This window comes from Bos mutus, chromosome 14 (genome assembly GCF_027580195.1).
Source record: "Bos mutus isolate GX-2022 chromosome 14, NWIPB_WYAK_1.1, whole genome shotgun sequence".
Lineage (NCBI taxonomy): Eukaryota > Metazoa > Chordata > Mammalia > Artiodactyla > Bovidae > Bos > Bos mutus.
In genome coordinates, this window is record NC_091630.1 from 26,892,180 (window position 1) to 26,911,571 (window position 19,392).

At 35.5% G+C, this 19,392-nt stretch overlaps 1 protein-coding gene across 2 annotated transcripts in view; it reads right to left on the reverse strand.

The window, feature by feature from the left end:
- NUDCD1 (NudC domain containing 1) overlaps positions 1-19,392 on the reverse strand; it is a 93,181-nt gene that overhangs the window by 25,427 nt on the left and 48,362 nt on the right. For both annotated transcript variants that reach the window (XM_070382181.1, XM_005896975.3), the window contains one exon: positions 15,392-15,517. In XM_070382181.1, the coding sequence (XP_070238282.1) occupies positions 15,392-15,517 (126 nt within the window). The remainder of the gene's footprint in view (positions 1-15,391; positions 15,518-19,392) is intronic.

Sequence of the window (19,392 nt, forward strand, 5' to 3'; positions counted from 1 at the left end):
ATTCTTACCTGGAGAATCCTATGGACAGAGAATTGGGGTCCATGCGACCACAAAGAGTCAGACACACCTGAGTGACTTTCACTTCAAAGGAGACAAGAATATACAGTGGAGAAAAGACAGTCTCTTATAAGTGGTGCTGGGAAAACTGGACACCTAAATGTAAGAAAATGAAACTAGAACATTTTTTAACACCATATACAAAAATAAATTCAAAATGGATTAAAGACCAAAATATAAGACCAGATACTATAAAACTCAGAGGAAAACATAGGCAGAACACTCGGACATAAATTGCAGCAATATCCTTTTCAATCCGTCTCTTAGAGTAATGGAAAGTAAAATAATAGATAGTTTATTATTTTAAAATAAATAAGAAATGGAAAACAAAAATAAACAAATGGAACCTAATTAAACTCAAAAACTTTTGCACAGCAAAGGAAACTGTATACAAAATGAAAGGACAGCTCACAGGATGGGAGAAAATATTTGCAAACAATGCAACTAACAAGGGATTAATCTCCAAAATTTACAAACAGCTCAGGCGGTTCAACAGCAAAAAAACCAACAACTCAATCAAAAAATGGGCAGAAGATCTAAACAGACATTACTCCAAAGAAGACATACAGGGAATTTCCTGGCAGTACAGTGGTTAGAACTCAGCAAGCACTTCCATTCCCAGGGGCCCAAGTTCAATCTGTGGTCAGGGAACTAAGATCTGGAAAGTTGTGCATTCAAAGGACAGAGAGAGAGAAAAGAAGACATAGAAATGGCCAAGAGGCACATGAAAAGAAGCTCAACATCACTAATTACTAGAGAAATGCAAATCAAAACAACAATGATGTATCACCTCACACCAGTCAGAATGACTTCATTAAATGTCTACAAATAATAAATGCTGGAGAAGGTATGGAGAAAGGGGAGCTCTCCTGCACTGTGGGTGGGAATGTAAACTGGTACAGCCACTATGAACAGTATGGGGATACCTTAAAAACTAAAAATAGAGCCACTATATGATCCAGCAATCTTACTCCTGGGCAAATATCCAGAGAAACCCATGGTTAGAAAGGATACATGCACTCTGATGTTCACTGCAGCGTTGTTTACAACAGCCAAGACATGGAAGGACCTAAATGTCTGTGAACAGATGAATGGATAAAGAAAATGTGGTACATATATACAATGGAATATTCCACTAAGAAGAATGAAATAATGCCATTTGCAGCAACATGGATGGAGATTATCATACTAAGTGAAGACAGAGAAAAACAAATATATCACTTACATGTGAAATCTTAAAAAATGACACAAATGAACTTACTTAGAAAACAGAAAACACTCACAGGTTTAGCAAACAAACTATAGTTACCAAAAGGGAAAGGTGGGGAAGGGAGAAGAATTTGGGAGCCCGGTATTGACAAATACACACTACTATATTTAAAATAGATAACCACCAAGGACCTACTGTATTGCACAGGGAACTCTACTCAATATTCTGCTGCTGCTGCTGCTAAGTTGCTTCAGTCGTGTCTGACTCTGTGCGACCCCATAGACGGCAGCCCACCAGGCTCCTCTGTCCCTGGGATTCTCCAGGCAAGAACACCGGAGTGGGTTGCCATTTCCTTCTCCAATGCATGAAGGTGAAAAGTGAAAGTGAAGTCGCTCAGTCGTGTCCAACTCTTAGCGACCCCATGGACTGCAGCCTACCAGGCTCCTCCATCCATGGGATTTTCCAGGCAAGAGTACTGGAGTGGGGTGCCATTGCCTTCTCTGACTCAATACTCTATACTAATCTAAATGGAATACAAATTTGAAAAAGAACAGATATCTGTATATGTGTAACTGAGTCACTTTGCTGTATACTTGAAACTAATTTACAACATTATAAATCAACTCTGATAATAATTACAAAAAAACAAAAAAAAACACCCCTCAACTATTTAACCTAATACAACTTGACCTAACACAAATTGAGGTCAACCAACTACAGCATGTACATATTTTAAAGTATAAGTGGAAAAACTACCTACAGAGACCATGTACTGGGCTATAAACAAGTCTGAATAAATTTTAAAGACTGGTTATCTCTAATAAGCACAATGACGTTAGTGAGAAATTAGTTTAAGAATACACACACACGTCAAAAAAATCCCTACACAATGGGAAATTAAAACACCTAACCTTATAAATAAGAATGGATCAAAGAAAAGAGTAAAGGATGTTAGAAAATATGTTAAGCTGAAACAAAATAGTGTAACTTATCAAAGTATATGGAATCAAGTTTAAATGGTACTTTGAGAACAATTTATTGGTTTAAATGCATTTATCAGAGGAGAGGTGCTACAAACCAATTACCTATGTTTTCACCTAAGAAGCTAGAAAAAGAGGAATAAACTAAACCCATAATTAGTAGATAAAAGAAAATAGTAAGAGAAAAATGAATAAAATATAAAATGGATAAATAATGTAAAAAAAATCAATGAAATCAAAATGGGTAACTTAAAAGATTAATAAAATTGATAAACTGATATAAAGGCTGACAGAAAATAGAGGAGAGTAAACATATAACAAAATACAAAAGAGGAACCATTACTACAATTCTATAAACACTAAACAGACAATGAGAGAGTATTTTGAAGTACTTTTGCCAATAATTCAACAGCTTGGATGGGATGGATTAATATATGAAGGACAACAATGATCAATACAAGCTAAAGAGGAAACAAAATCAGAATGGCTCTGTATCTACTAACAAAGCTAACTTCAATTAAAACCCTTCCCACAAAAAAACTCCAGGTACAGGTATTTTCAGCAATACATTTTACCAAACACTTAAAGAGCAAATAACATCCATCCTATACAAACTCCATCAGAAAATAAAACCTCTCAATTCAAGAGGACAGCATTACTGTTATTTGAAGAAAAAAAATTACAAGAAAACCACAGACTAATATCTCTATGAATATAGAAATAAAAATCCTTAAAATAATGCTCATGCTTCAATTTTTTAAAAATTAAATGATAAAACTGAACATATTAACAGAATACAAGACAAAATCCACATAATCAAAGTACATACCCAAAAAAGTACTTAAATTCAACAAAATTCATGATTAAAAAGATAAAAATCTCAGCAAACTATAGGTGAGTTCCTCAACCTAATATATGAAAACTCTAATATCATATTTAATGGTAAACTACTCAATCTTTCTTCCTAGGACCAGGAATAAAATAAAGAATTTTACTCTCATCATTGAAATTCAACATTGCATCTGATGTCCTACTTAGCACATTAAGACAAGAAAAAGAATTTTAAATATCTTTATTCAGTCATTATCCTGTACATAAATATACTTACTTATCTACCAAAAAGCACTAGAAAAAGAGAATTTATAAAAGTTACAATATAAAGTCAATGAACTTTACTTCTATGTAAAAGACAAAACATACTCTAAAAAAGTATATGCTAATTACAATGGCTTCCATAATATGAAATAATGGTATTAAAATGAACACTAAAAACTTCAAAATATTGCCAAGAAACATTAAGACAAACCTAAGTAAATGGAGACATACATTGTCCACGAATGACACATTATTAAGGTATCAATTTTCAAGTTGGCCTACAAATTAAATGCAATTCCAATAAAAATCCGACCAAATATTTCTGTACAAATTGAAAAGCTGACTGTAAAGTTTTTTCAAAAACAAAACCAATTTAGGAAAATAAAAACAAAGATCCAAGACTAGAACTATCTGACAGCAAGACTACTACAGAGCTATAGAAATCAAGCCAATATAACACTCTCTAAACAAGGCATCAGCAAACTTTTACTTAAAGGGTCAGACAGTAAATACCTCAGGGCTAAGGGCCATATGGTCTTTTAAAACCACTCAACTGTTTGTATTATAGTTTTTACTCCAACAAAACTCTTTTACCAATTGGGTGGGGGCAGGTAACCAGTAGGTTCTTATCCTGTTCTAGATACGAACCATTTGCCCCAGATGTGTATTACAAATATCTCTTCCTCACTGCAAGTTTCCTTCTATACTCTCATAATGTTATCTTTTGATAAACAGATGTTCTGAATTTTGATCCAACTGAACACTTGTTTTTTTACACTATTTATATGCCCTGTCCAAATAATCTTTACCTACTTCAAGGCCACAAAAATTTCCATTTTCTTCTACACACTTGTATAGACATGCAATTCATCTGTAATTGATTTTTGCATATGGTGTGATGTAAATGTCAATAAAGTACTTTTCTTATGGCTATCTCACAGACTAAAGCCATTTATTTTGATCATCTTTCCCCCCACTATACTGTAGTATCATCATTGTCACTTATCAAGGATGTACTAATTGTATTCATGTGTTAGATTTATTGCCCATAACAACAAAGAAACTGCATTTTTTTAATCAAGTATTTATCAAATCCTCCAGCTAGAAACATGAAGGCTTTCTCTTATCTGGTGTGTAACGGGCAATCTCCCTGGGGAAAAGATTGGAGAATAAAGAAAGAAGTCCTCTAAGTGGGACTTGGCACTTAATTTCTGAAAATATCTTGTACTTTATAAGATTTCAGATGAAAGTTTATTAAATATTCTATCGAAAACAAAACTTCTAAGAATATCTTCCCATAAGATGCTCTGTATATATGAATTCATATTCTAAGAAAAAATAGTCAGTCAAGTAACAATCTCATTGATACTTCAAGTGTTAAGTCACTTAGTCATGTCTGACTCTTTGTGACCCCATGGACAATAGCCCACCAGGCTCTTCTGTCCATGGAATTCTCCAGTAAAGAATACTGGAGTGGGTTGCAATTTCCTTCTCCATTGATACCTCAGGGAAAAGCTAAATTCTAGTGGACTGAGGGCTTGATACTATGTAGAAATTTAAGAATCAAAAAGTATGTGATATGCAACTAAAATAATCTTTCTTTGCAGAGAAAAGAAGGTAAAAATGGAACTGAAGACAATTTCAAATAGGTCCATCACAGGTAGCATTAAAAATAACAACTGGCAACAAACAATTGACATTATCTATTATATTTTCATAACCCTGAAAGAAACTGAAGTGCTTTCATTTGAATCACACTTACCACACCAGTATTACCATGATACCTGAACATTAACTTGTAAGAAAACAATTATTCTAAAAATTCTTGCATTTCTGCACATCTTTCTGGCAGAGGCACTAATGTGTTCTAGACTACTATCTCATGGTGGTGTTAGAACAACCAACCTTGGAAGATAAATGATCTCCCTCCAGAGCAAAAATTAGACTTGTTAGTAAACAAGTAGCATAATCTTTCTCTCCTGAGCGAAGTCAGACAAGTTTTCTGGCTACCTCCATATTACACTGCAGAAATTGGGGCTCAGGGAATTGGTCCAAATGTTGATACTCTAGCTAATGTTACTACTGTCAGTAATAAACTGTCCTTTCTGACCCAAGTCTTGAGTTTTTTACCAGCATTTATGAAACAGTGGTAGGCTAATTTGTTAGCTTACAAGAAAGTTAAAAATCTCAAACCTACTACCATTTTGGAGAGAAAGAATGGATGCTGACAGAGCCACAGCTCTCCTAGAAAATACGAGGGCCTTATGGTTTAATTTATACAATCTGAGTGCAGTCTGTAGGGACTAGCAACAAACATACAGATCAAACTGTATAATAAATCAGGCAATGAATAGTCCCCTACTTTACTGCCTGGTAATTAGGAAGAATTGGGGACAGGGATGCAGACTGCTGCCAGGGAAGAAGCTGATTCATAGTCAGCTGCTTGAATGGTGCTCTGGTGGTTGCTAACTCTTCCAGAAGAGAACACCTCTTCATCAGTCTAGTGGTCAGATTCAGGAACAACTAGCAGTAGGATATGTCTCCTTCCATTTTCAGACACTGTAACAGAGATATACATCTACTCTGATCATGAAAGCAGGGGAATTATTACATAGCTTCATTGCTACTATAGTCAAATTTGATGTAATCAATAAATTATAAATTCAGTACCCCAAGGAGCTTGAAAGCTGGAGAACCACTGATTTAGATACTTTCTAAATGTATTTCCTTCCTCTATAAACTCTGAGCCTACTCTTAATATCTTTTTTAAAGAATTAGTATACAGAATACATGCAATTTCTAGTTTTCTTAATGATACCAATCTAAAAGAATTATTTCCTGTTTGTACTTCCTCTGTTTACTGTCTCAATGACTTATAAGTTACAAATATTCTTTTCAGCTGTTTCATTCTCGTGTTTTAAGCAGTGCATGACAAACACCACATAATCTAGAAAATTCACTGTAGTTTAATTTTTTAAAAACATCCTATCACCTTTTGATGGTTCAAGGCTATATTTAATTTGATCAGTGTTGTCTGGCAGTAATAAAAGGCACTTACAAAATTTTAAGTTTTCTAGTATTCATATTAAAAAGTAAAGAGAAATGGGATATATTAATTTTAATAAATGTATTTTACTTAACCTTATCAATTATCATTTCAACATGAACATTCATATAAAAGTCATTATTGATAATATATCTCAAATTCTTTTTTTCATGCTAAGTTTTCAAAATCTTGTATATTTCACGCTTACATCTCAACTAGCCATATTTCAACTGCTTGAAAGCTATGTGGCTAGTGGTTAATGTTTTGGAAAAAAGCAAAAATAATTCATTTTCAACTATATCTAAATTCTGATTTGAGCTTTACACCCTAGTGATCACATCTCATTATTTTTCTTCTTCAGTTCTGAAATTTAATATTTCTCTTTTATTACGTTGCTACATATATTCATTTAACATTTTACTTTCCAAATGTCAAATTCTAACCCTGATTTACATTTCATTCAGGGAATTTATATTTTGGAAAACCTGTCATTTACAATATAGAGTTATGACCTTTCTGTTTTAGTACTTTTTCTTCTCTAAAATTAGGACGCATACTGACCTTTCCATGTATAGGTAATTTCAAATTGTCCAAAGTCATGACCAATGAAATCAAGAAGAGAAACTTGAAATAAACACTGCAAAAAAGAGTACAAATTACCCAAGTATTTGAAGCCTAAAATGGATGTACTACTGAACAGCCACAATGCTAGAGCCTCCTTCATTCCTTTCCCCAAAGACAAGCCAAGTGGTAGCTCTTGGGTATAACAAGACACTATTTTTGTACAAGCTGCATTTAACCAGCTAGACCTTGACTTTCACACAATACACTGACCTACCAAATCTGTTTTTTAAAAGAAGATGGACTGAGTATTATTTGTTGGAGATGTTCCAGTTATTATCAGTCCACTTATTCCCAAACATCCATGTTTATACATTTTTATTTCATGGAATCTTGGCCTATATTCATAAAAAGTGACTAATAATAGAAAAGTCAAATGCTTGTCATTATATAGAAAAATGTTGGCCTCAAATTTAACTCAACTGAGATACTGGTTCAAGATAGCAATGAAAAAGGATACTGAACTCACCTCCTCCCATGAAGGAGGGGCAAGCTTTTAATTCAACACCCATCTAGGAGCCTACTGAAATACACTTCAAGGACAGAGGCCAGTAAGCTCCATCTCCTGCACTCTCCCTCTGCATCTCTTCAGAGCACCAGTATCTCCCAGAGAGAACCTTGCACACACATTTGGTGCCCCTGCTTTCCCATCTGTACCCTGGTTTTGTGGCTGCTGCCCAGGGGATGCTCACTGTTGGCCTGGGTCTGGCAGTCCGTGCGGCTTTGTGTTCCTGGTACCGTGGGACTAAAGCAATTAGACACAGTTTCTGGTTAGCTACCACTATCAGGGCTTAATGCAGATGGCAAGATATACTCCAGTCTTTCTGTGAAAAAGGACTCTGCCTATCCTAGAGCTTCAGAGAAGCGACAGGCTTCTCGTGTGACATATGTAAACGCTTACTGAGTTGCTTTTTGGAGGCTGAGGCCAGTGGTCACCATCTTTGCACATTCCCTCTGCCTTACTCTAGGTCACTGGTATTTCTAGGAAAGGAGCTTGTACACTCATCCGGTGCCCCAAATTTTGTGACTGTCGCCCAGGGTACACCTCTAGATCATCTGGCTCTGGTGGACAGTGGGACTTACGTCTGCAGTCCACAGGACTGTACGTATTTGCATACTTTAAAAGCTGATGTCTGAGGGTCTGGCTTCCAATCAGACTGAATTCAGGTGCTGACTGAGATCCTTCATTTTGGGACGCTAATAGGCCTTGCCACACCCTCAGCTGCTACGTCGCTTCAGTCGTGTCCAACTCCGTGCAACCCCATAGACAGCAGCCCACCAGGCTTCCCGTCCCTGGGATTCTCCAGGCAAGAACACTGGAGTGGGTTGCCATTTCCTTCTCCAATGCATGAAAGGGAAAAGTAAAAGTGAAGTCACTGCAGCCTACCAGGCTCCTCCGTCCATGGGATTTTGTAGGCAAAAGTACTGGAGTGGGGTGCCATTGCCTTCTCCAACACCCTCAACTACTGAAAGCCAAAATAAGATGCTTGGACAATCACAAAGTTTGAGAGGCAACAAAGAACTAGGGGCAGAATGAGACAATTAAGCTTCATCTCCTTTACAAGACCACTTCTTTAACTGGGAGAGGTGGCTATTTTATTTAATGGACAGAAACCAACACAGAAAGTCAAGGAAAATGAAAAAACAGAGGAATATGTTTCAAAGGGAAAAACAAGATAAAACCTCAGAAAGAGACCTTAATGAAACAGCAGTAAGTGATTTAACTGATAAAAGAATTCAAAATAATGGTCATAAAGATGCCCACCAAGACTGAGAGAAGTACAAACAAAGTGAGAACTTCAGTAAAGCCTTAGAAGATAAAAGAAAGTGTCAAATAAAAGTCACAGAGCTGAAGAATGCAATAACTGAATAAACTAAAGATGAGAAGACACAAAAGGATCATTGAGGTCAAACTTAGGATAGTTCAATTCACTCAATCAGAGCAGCAAAAAGGAAAAAAGTGAAGACAGCTTAAGGGACAACATCAAGCAGACTAACTTTTACATTATGGAACCCCGGAAGGAGAAGAGAGAGAAAAAGTGACAGAAAACTTATTTGAAGATAGATTGGTGGAGATGTTCTATTATTTGGGTAAGGAAACAGATAACCAGACCCAGGAAGCCCATAGAGTTTCAAATATGAAGACCCCAAAGTCAGACCCACAAGACACCTTGTAATTAATGCGTCAAAAGCTAAAGAGGTGGAGCAAGAGAAAAACTTTTTACATACAAGGGAACCCCATAAGACTATAAGCAGATTTTTTCAGCAGAAACCATGGAGGCCAGAAGGAAGTAGCACAATACTTTCAAAGTGCTGAAAGGAAAAATCTTCCAGCCAAAAGTACTCTACCTGGCAAAACTGTCATTCAGAATGGGAGGAGATAGAATTTTCCAGACAAGCAAAAACTGAAACAGTACATCAGCAATAGACCGGCCTAATAAGATATGTCAATGAAACTTCTTTAAGCTGAAACAAAATGGAGCTAATTAGCAAAAAGAAAACCATAAAAGTATAAATCTCACTGGCAAATGTACAGAATATAGTAAAATTCTGAATAATCTAAGTGGTAAAGGGTGTGGGTTAATTTATAAAGAACGTATGACAAAAGTAGTCAAAATAAAGAAACAACAATTTGCTGAGGGATAAACAAAATAAATGGGCTTCCTTAGTGGATCAGACAGTAAAGAGTATGCCTGCAATGCAGGAGGCCCAGGTTCAGGCCCTGGGTTGGGAAGATCCCCAGTAGAAGGAAATGGCAATACACTCCAGTATTCTTGCCTGGAAAATCCCAAGGATGGAGGAGCCTGGCAGGCTACAGTCCATGGGGTCGCAAAAAGTCAGACATGACTAAGCAACAAATACACAAACAAGATAAAAAGATGTAAATTGTGAGATCAGAAACAAAACATGGTGCAGGGGTTGTAGAGCTTTAGAATTGTTAAACTTAAGTTTCAAACTTGAGTTGTTCAAACTTAAGTTGTTATAAACTTAAAATAGAGTGTTATAAACATAAGTTGTTTTATGTCAGCTTCATGGTAACCACAAAGCAAAAACCTCAAGTAAATATAAAGAAGATAAAGGAATCTAAATATACTACTAGAGAAAATAATTAAATCACAAAAGAAGTAATCAACAGAAGAAGAAAGGAAAAGAGCAACTTCAAAACCGAAAATACATTATTAATAATTACTTTAAATGTAAATTGATTAAAATAAAACCATCAATCAAAAGAGTGGATGAATGAACTAAAAAACTTGAACCATTTATATGTTGCCTATAAGAGACTCACTGCATACAAGGAAACATGAAGATTAAAAGTAAAGAGATGGAAAAAGATATTCCAGGCAAACCAAAACAAAGTGGAGGTAGCTCACTTATATCAGACAAAATACACTTTAATACAAAGACTACAATAAGGCACAACAAAGGTCATTATATAATAAAAGGCTCAATCCAACAAAAAATTTGGACATATTTATGAACCCAACATAGGAGCACACTTGTCTATATAAAGCAAACATTAACAGACCTAAAATGAGAAAGGGTCAGCAATACAATAATAATAGGGGACTTCAATAAGCCACCTTCACCAATGCACATATTATCCAGACAGAAAATTAATAAGGAACTATTGGTGATTTCAGCCATGAAATTAAAAGACACTTACTCCTTGGAAGGAAAGTTATGACCAACTTAGATAGCATATTCAAAAGCAGAGACATTACTTTGCCAACAAAGGTTTGTCTATCAAGGCTATGGTTTTTCCTGTGGTCATGTATGGATGTGAGAGTTGGACTGTGAAGAAGGCTGAGTGCCAAAGAATTGATGCTTTTGAACTGTGGTGTTGGAGAAGACTCTTGAGAGTCCCTTGGACTGCAAGGAGATCCAACCAGTCCATTCTGAAGGAGATCAGCCCTGGGATTTCTTTGGAGGGAATGATGCTAAAGCTGAAACTCCAGTACTTTGGCCACCTCATGCGAAGAGTTGACTCATTGGAAAAGACTCTGATGCTGGGAGGGATTGGGGGCAGGAGGAGAAGGGTACGACAGAGGATGAGATGGCTGGATGGCATCACTGACTAGATGGACGTGAGTCTGGGTGAACTCCGGGATTTGGTGATGGACAGGGAGGCCTGGCGTGCTGCGATTCATGGGGTCACAAAGAGTCGGACACGCCTGAGTAACTGATCTCATCTGATCTGATTGGCCCTAAAAGATACATTAAACCATATGGCCTTAATAGATATAAACAGAACATTCCACCCAAAGGCAACAGAATAAACATTCTTTTCAAGCATGCATGGCACATTCTACAGGATAGATCATGTTAGGCTAAAAAACAGGAATTAATAAATTTAACAAAACTGAATAGTATCAGGATCTTTTGCAACCACAAAAAACTTGATATTAACTATAAGATGAAAACTCACACATTTACAAATGTGTAAATTCAAAGTGAGATTAAATTCAATGTGAATTCAATACACCAAAACTTATGGAACACAGCAAAAGTAGTTCTGAGAGGGAAATTCATACCAATAACTGCCTACAATAAGAACGATCTCAAATAACCTAACTTGTACATCTCAAGGAACTAAAAATTACCCAAGTTCAAAGTTAGTAGAAAGAAGGAAAAAAACAAAAAATCCAAGTAAAAATAAATGAAATAAGAGACTTAAAAGACAATGAAAAGATCAATAAAACTAAGAATGGATTTCTTGAAAAAAAATACACAAAATTGACAATGCTTCAGGTAGATGTGCCAAGAAAAAGAGAAATGAAATCAGAAATGAAGGGGACATGACAACTCATATCACAGACATTCAATGAAGTATAAGAAACTTCTATGAACAATTATATGCTAACAAATTGGACAACCTAGAGGAAATGAACAAACTTACCAAAACTGAATAATGAAGAAACAGAAAATCTGAACAGGCCAATTACTAGTAAGGAGTAATCAAAACGTCTGAACAAACCGAAGTCTAGGACCAGGTAGCTGCACTGGTGAATTACTAGTTCTTCTCAAACTCTTTTTTGGGGAGGGGGAAGAGTAGGGGACATGTCCTAACTAATTTTGCTAGCTCAGTATTACCTTGATACCAAAACTAGACAATATCACCACAAAACAGGTATCTACACACCAATATCCCTGATGAACACAGATGAAAAAATCAAGAAAAGCCTAGCAAGTCAAATTCAATAATACATTAAAAGGATGATACAACATGAAGTGTTTAATTATTCCAGGGCCACAAAGATGATTGAGCAGCTGCAGATCAATAAATGCAATCATATACTATGTTAACAAAATGAAGGATAAAAATCATACTATCATCTCAATAGATGCAGAAAGCACTTGACAAAATTCAACGTCCCTTTACTGAAGGGTTTATTGAAATAAACCCCTTCTGTGTGTGTATTTAAAAACTCTCAAGAAGAAACTTACCCTAACATAATAAAAGCCATACATGACAGGCCCCCATTTAACATCATACTCAATGGTAAAAAGTTGAAAACTTTGTTCTGAGATCAAGGACAATGATAGCCACTCTTGTCACTTCTATTAAACATACTATTCAAAGTATTAGAAGAGCAATTAGGCAAGAAAAAGAAAAGACATCCAAATTGAAAAGAAGTAAAACTGTCACTTTACAGATAGGATATGATATTGTATCTACAAAACACTACAGATTTCACCAAAAAACTGTCAGAACTAATACACAAATTCAGTAACATTGCATGATACAAAAATACACAGGTATCTGTTACATTTCTATACACGAATAATGAACTATCAGAAAGAGAAATTAAGGACATAACCCTATTTACAGTTGTATCCAAAAGAATAAAATACCTAGGAATACATTTAATCAGGGAGGTGAAAGTCCAGTACACTGAAAACTGTAAGACATGGTGATACAAACTGAAAACATAAATAACTGTGCTCATGGACTGTAAAATTAATAATGTTAATATGTTCATATTACCCAAAGCAATCTACAGATTCAAGGCAATCTCCCTACAGTTCCAATGGAATTTTTCACAGAAATAAAACAATCCTAAAATTTGTATGGAACCACAAAAACCGCAAACAGCTAAAGCAATCCTGAGAAAGAGAACAAAGCTGGAAGCATCACGCTCCTTGACTTCAAACTATAATGCAAAACTATAATAATTAAAACAGTAAAGTACTGGCATAAAAACAGATGCATAGATCAATGGAACAAAACAGACAGCCCAGAAATAAACCCATCTATATCTGGTCAATTAATTTATAACAAAGGAGAAGAATACATTATTATACTTAAATGAGATATTAACACTGAACTTTGATTAAATATTTAAAGTATGTAAAAAATGCTGCAATATTTAATATTATCCCTATAAACTGTGATGTAATGAGGGATTGTTTATATATTTCTTAAATTTCCAAAGATAGGATCTGCTTATAAGTCTATCATTCATGCTCTATGGGAACACATTTTATTCAGACTGCAATGGTTTAGAATCTTGAAATTATAATTTATGATCCTGGTATTTAGGGAAAATTATGGTGAAACATCCTGAAAGTCCACAGATCTAGTTTCTAATACTGGCTCTATCTTTGATCTCATGTAAACCTCACCTACTATAGCCTAACAGATCTGCAAAATAAAAAGATGAAATACAGTTCTACAGATCGAAATTTTTTTTTTCAAAGTTAGAAGGATTATCCCTGTTTATTATGTATTATACTTCTTTCCCACTCCTGATGTATATTTCTATGACACTGAGAAGGTCCACAGCTATAACACTTCACCTTCTATAAATCCTTAAGGAGTGAAGTGACATTTGGTTGGTAAATGTAAGAAGAAATTTCCGAGTATATTCTTCTCAGCTCTATCAGCTTTTTCCTCTAGGGAGCTAGAGGCCTCAGAGAATAAGATGCTTCCTCTGCCCAACCAGAGTCAGCCAGATCTGGTTTGGCACTGCCTGTGACTAAGGTTAGGTGCTATTTGCTAAATTCTAGGATTTAGTCAGCAGACAGGGCATTTGTACCCTAATTTGTCAGTAATAAAGGTTTTATTTCAGTCCCCTTCTATTTGTCCTTGGTTTTAACTTACGTTAAACAAAGGAAATAGCGAGCAGTATCATTAACTAGATGCCTCTCAGTGACCAAGATTAAACTACTGATCAACACTACTTAGTACTACTATACTACAATGAAGCAAAATTCTCAGAGAAGCTAAGCTAAAATAGTAACGTTTTATGACATCTAAGATCAGGTGCCTTCTCTATAAAAGTTAGGCAGGAAGCAGTATCTAAAAGTTATAGCTCCTAAGACTATAAGTTTAGGAGGAAAGGCCAGATTCTTCAAGAATAAATAGTCTACAGTTAGTCAAGGTTCAAGAGTTTTTCATCAGTCGTACTTAGAATGATTTTCTAAAATCTAACCCAAGGCAGTAAGAGTGTGTAATGGCTCTTCTTTACTCACAATAAGGGAGTTATCTATGGGATTATATCAGAACTAAAAAAAAAAAAAAAAATCTAAGAAGCAAAATGCCAAGAAAACCTAATAACTTTGATCATCTGGGCTTTGGATCAGCAACCAGATTGCATAAAATAATATGATCAAGACTCTGTTCAATTAGAGGAGTGACTGAAAAAGAACAGGAGACATAAAAGTACATGCAAATTTCTTGAGATCCAAGATGGAACCATTTTTATTTTTATGATTGTCACCAACAGATCAGTCTAAAAATGTTTTTAAGCACCTATCAGAATCAGGACCCTTGGCAGGTGTTAGTTACACTGTGGTAAGCAAAATGTTATCTCTGTGCTTTTCAGAAGTTATTCATGTTATATGTTGATGGGGTGGAGAGCACAGCAGATGTAGAAATTAATCTTAAGAATAAGTAATTTTGGTATAAGCTTCAATGACACCTTTTTCTACCCACTGATCTTATGCAATTCCACATCACTTCTCTACACAGGTACAATCCAGAAATGCTCCTTTTTATAATTCCTTTGAGTATCATAATATCCAGCTATTAGTTTAAAAAAAGTTAAGTATCTAAAAAATACTACAAAAGGACAGTGAATGAGAGGAACAGTTAGGTATTAAGTTGTCATATACTGCAGGCACAACTACATATAAAAAACATGCACAGAAAAAAAACCACTGAAAGATATCACTATGCAGCAGCACCAAACATATGACACTGCTTAACTACGGTGATGGTATGGAAAGATGGCTGCTTTCGGAAACAAAGACATTTGTCACAGACAGTAAATGCCAATCAACCTTTGCAAAACAGTATTTAGTCAATCACTTACCATTTCATCTGAATAACTTCTCTCTATTCACAAATTTTTATAAATATCATTATCAAGAACTTACCACATGAGTAGTTTTTAATGTATTGCCATCAAATCTGCATAAACTGAAGTTCTCTTCAAAGAAAATATCACATTCTTCTAACTCTTGAGCATTACAAGGAGGTTTATCTTTATCTGGATTTGGATTCTTGGACCAGAAAAGAAACAACAATAAGAGCATTAACGTTTTTCATATTTAAAGATGTTGAGATTACAGAAATAATGAAATATTAAATTTCAGACTCAGGACCAATAAAAACTTAAACAAAAATAGTTACAAAAATAATAGACTGATAGAATCAGCAGAAAAAGATATGAAAACAGCTATTATAAACATGTTCTATATACTCAGAGATATAAAGAAAAACATTGAGAAATACAGATGATATAAAAAAAAACTAAACTGAAATTCTAGATATAAAAATACAAAATCTGAAATAGAAAACAAAATAGATGGTACTGATTAGACATGGCAGAAGAAAAGACAATCAGTTAGTCTGAGTCTACTTAAAATGCAATAATAGTCTCTCTAAAATAGTAATATGTACTGTGCTGTGCTTAGTTAATCAGTTGTGTCTGATTCTACGATCCCAATGGACTGTAGACCGCGAGGATCCTATGTCCATAGGGATTCTCCAGGCAAGAGTAAGTGGGTGGCCATTCACTTCTTCGGGGGATCTTCCCAACCCAGGGATGAAACCTAGGTCTCCCACACTACAGGTGATTCTTTAGTGCCTGAGCCACCAGGGAAACCCTGGTAAAAGATAAAAGAGTCCATCTAAAAATGAAGCACAGGAAGACAAAAACTAAAAACAGACACATAAAATAAGAACCCCAGTGACCTATGGAACCATATCAAATGGTCTAACATATAAATATTTGGAAGGACGCAAGAAGAATAGAAAAAAATTTGAAGAAATAATGGCAATTTTTTTTTCAAACTTGATGAAAATGATAATCTTACAGGTCAAAGAATCTCAAGCATAACAAACATTTAAGAAAAATATCACAGGAAGTCACATTACAATGAAATTGCTGAAAATAAGAAAAATAAAATCATTCTCTTAGTAATAATGAGAAAATTTTAAAGTGGTCAGAAGAGGAAATCATACTACAAATAGAGGAACAAAGTTACAAATGACAGTTGACTTATTAGAAACTATACAAGCCAGAAAACAATGGAGTATGTTTGAAGTTCTGAAAAGTAAAACACCCGTCAACAGTGTCTTACACACTTAAGAAAAATAGCTTTAAAAGAAGAAAGGCATGCATTTTTGCATATGTATGTCTGCAGAAAAACAAAAGAATTATCCAGCAGAAAGGATTTATCCAGCAGAACTACAATGCAGGAAATGATAAAGAAAATTCTTCAGCAGGAAAAAAAATGACATCAGATGGAAATCTGAATAAACACAGTGTGAAAGAGGAAATGACAAATATTGGGATCAATGCAAGACTTGTCCACATTGCGTTTTTAATCTCTTTAAAAGACAAGTGACTAAAGTTGTAACATAATAAGTTTATAAGGTAGAAATAAAAGGACAAAAGTAATACACAGGATGAAGGAATGGAATTATACTATGAAGTTCCCAAGATGAGTTAAATGAACTCAAGATATGAGTTGAAGATACATGGTGATGAGTTGAAGACGTACACCATAATCTCTAGAATCAACACTAAAACACACACACAAATATCCACCCAAACAAAAACACAGAGGTATAGTTAAAAATAAGCTAAACGCAGAGATAAATAGAATCACTGATTTTAGTGTTTCACTTGAAGTCTGCAAAAATCACCGTTTGATGTTTTTCTCTCAAAGAGTGAAAAAGGATTACTCAAGTTATAAATTGTATATTCACATGCATGTAACAGAAATACAATTCTATAGCAACTGATAAAATGTCCAAACCTAGCTTGCCAAAATACAGTCATGTTATTCAGAATTTAAGAACCCACAAGGGTCTGAAACAAAATGTCTGACAGTTACAGACATTATCAGATCTGTCCATTTCCAGCTGAGAATATAGAGCCAGCTAGCTATGGTTGTTCATTGGAAGGACTGACGTTGAAGCTGAAACGCCAATACTTTGGCCACCTGATGCAAAGAGCTGACTCATTTGAAAAGACCCTGATGCTGGGAAAGATTGAGGGCAGGAGGAGAAGGAGATGACAGAGGATGAGATGGTTGGATGCCATCACCAACTCAGTGGACATGAGTTTGGGTAAACTCCTGGAGTTGGTGATGGACAGGGAGGCCTGGAGTGCTACAGTTCATGGGGTCGCAAAGAGTCGGACACGACTGAGCAACTGAACTGAACTGACTGAGCTATGGTTGTTTGCTCCATCCTAAATATCAAAGGAAACAATGATTACAGTGACTGGTTGTAAGGTAATTCCAGCAATGAGCTGGGCCATGGGCTTTCCAGGTGGCTATGGTGGTCAAGTATCCTCCTGCCAATGCAAGACACATAAGAGACCCAGGTTCAATCCCTGGAGAAGTTAATGGCTATCCACTCTAGTGTTCTTGCCTGGAGAATCCCATGGACAGAGGAGCCTGGCAAGCTACAGTCCAAAGGGGTTGCAAAGAGTTGGACATGACTGAAGTTGACTTAGCATGCATGCATGCATTCTGTTACAGTGACTCAAGAAGATACGTACATCCAGCAGAACAGAAAGTACTCTCCCTCCCTCCCTTCCCCTTTCAATTACTCATATAGGGCTTCCCTAGAGGCTTAGCTAAGAATCTGCCTGCAATATGGGATATGTAGGTTTGATCCTTGGGAAGGGAAGATCCCCTGGAGCAGGAAATGGCAACTCACTCCAGTATTCTTGCCTGGTGAATTCCATGGACAGAGTAGCTCAGTGGGCTACAGTCCATGGGGTCTCAAGAACTGCAGTAACCAACACTAGAAATAAGAGGGCAAAAAAGTAAAAGCTAAGGACTATTGAGGCAGCCAGTACTGAAAAAGACAAGATTACAGAGAAAAGAGAAAGCAAAGAAAACCCAAGACTCCATGCTGTTTTCCTCAAGCTATCTGCTATTTCAAGCTGAGCTGAAAAAGACAAGGGAAAGCAGTGGATAAAAGGCTAAAAAGCTTAATTTTGATAATTGTCAAAGTACTTGGAGACAAAAATTAGAAATCAGGGCCTACACAGGAGGAGAAACCTGGTAAACATTCCACACTTTTAGCTAAGATATGTGAAAAGTTTTGCCCTAGGTTTAAGAACAGACAAAGAATAAACCAGCCAGGCAAAAAACTTAAAGCCAGCAACAAATCAAATCACTAATGGGATTAGGAAAACAGGCAGAAAATTTGGAGGATACAGCTAATGTAGTATTTAGAAGGAAGTGTAGAGCATTAAATGTTTTCATTAAAAAAGGAAGGTTAAAAAAAAATCTAAGCTTTCACCTTCAAAAAAAAGCAAAATAAATCCAAAGCAAGCAAAGAGAAAGTAATAAATGTCATAACAGAAATGAACGAAACTGGAAACTGAAAAAAAAGAAGAAAAATAAAGTCAACTGAAATAAATGCCCAAAATATCTACTAAACAACTTAAATTTATGGTTTAAAACCTTCAAAAAAAGAAAACTCCAGACAGTTTCATTAGCAACTTCCATCGAACATTAAAGAAGATATAATGCCAAGTCTACAATCTCTTCCAGAAACAGAAGACAGAAACACTTCCCTACTCATTTTATGAACTCAGCATTATCCACATACAAAAAGTAAAAAAACAAAACAAAAACTATAGACCCCAGTATTCCTCACAGAGATGTAAAGCTCTTCAACAATACCAGTAAACCAAACCAGCAGTATGTAAAAGAGAGTAATTTTATTTTACTGTAGATGAAAGGTTCTAATCAATGCAGTAAGGCAAGAAAAGGTAAAAAGATTTGAAAAAAAACTGCCTTCAGTTAGAGATGACAAAATTCTGTTATTTTAAAACTAACAAATTCACTAGTATTCAGGCATAAATACCTTAGTCATTTATTTAACAACATTCATTTGAAATCATCAA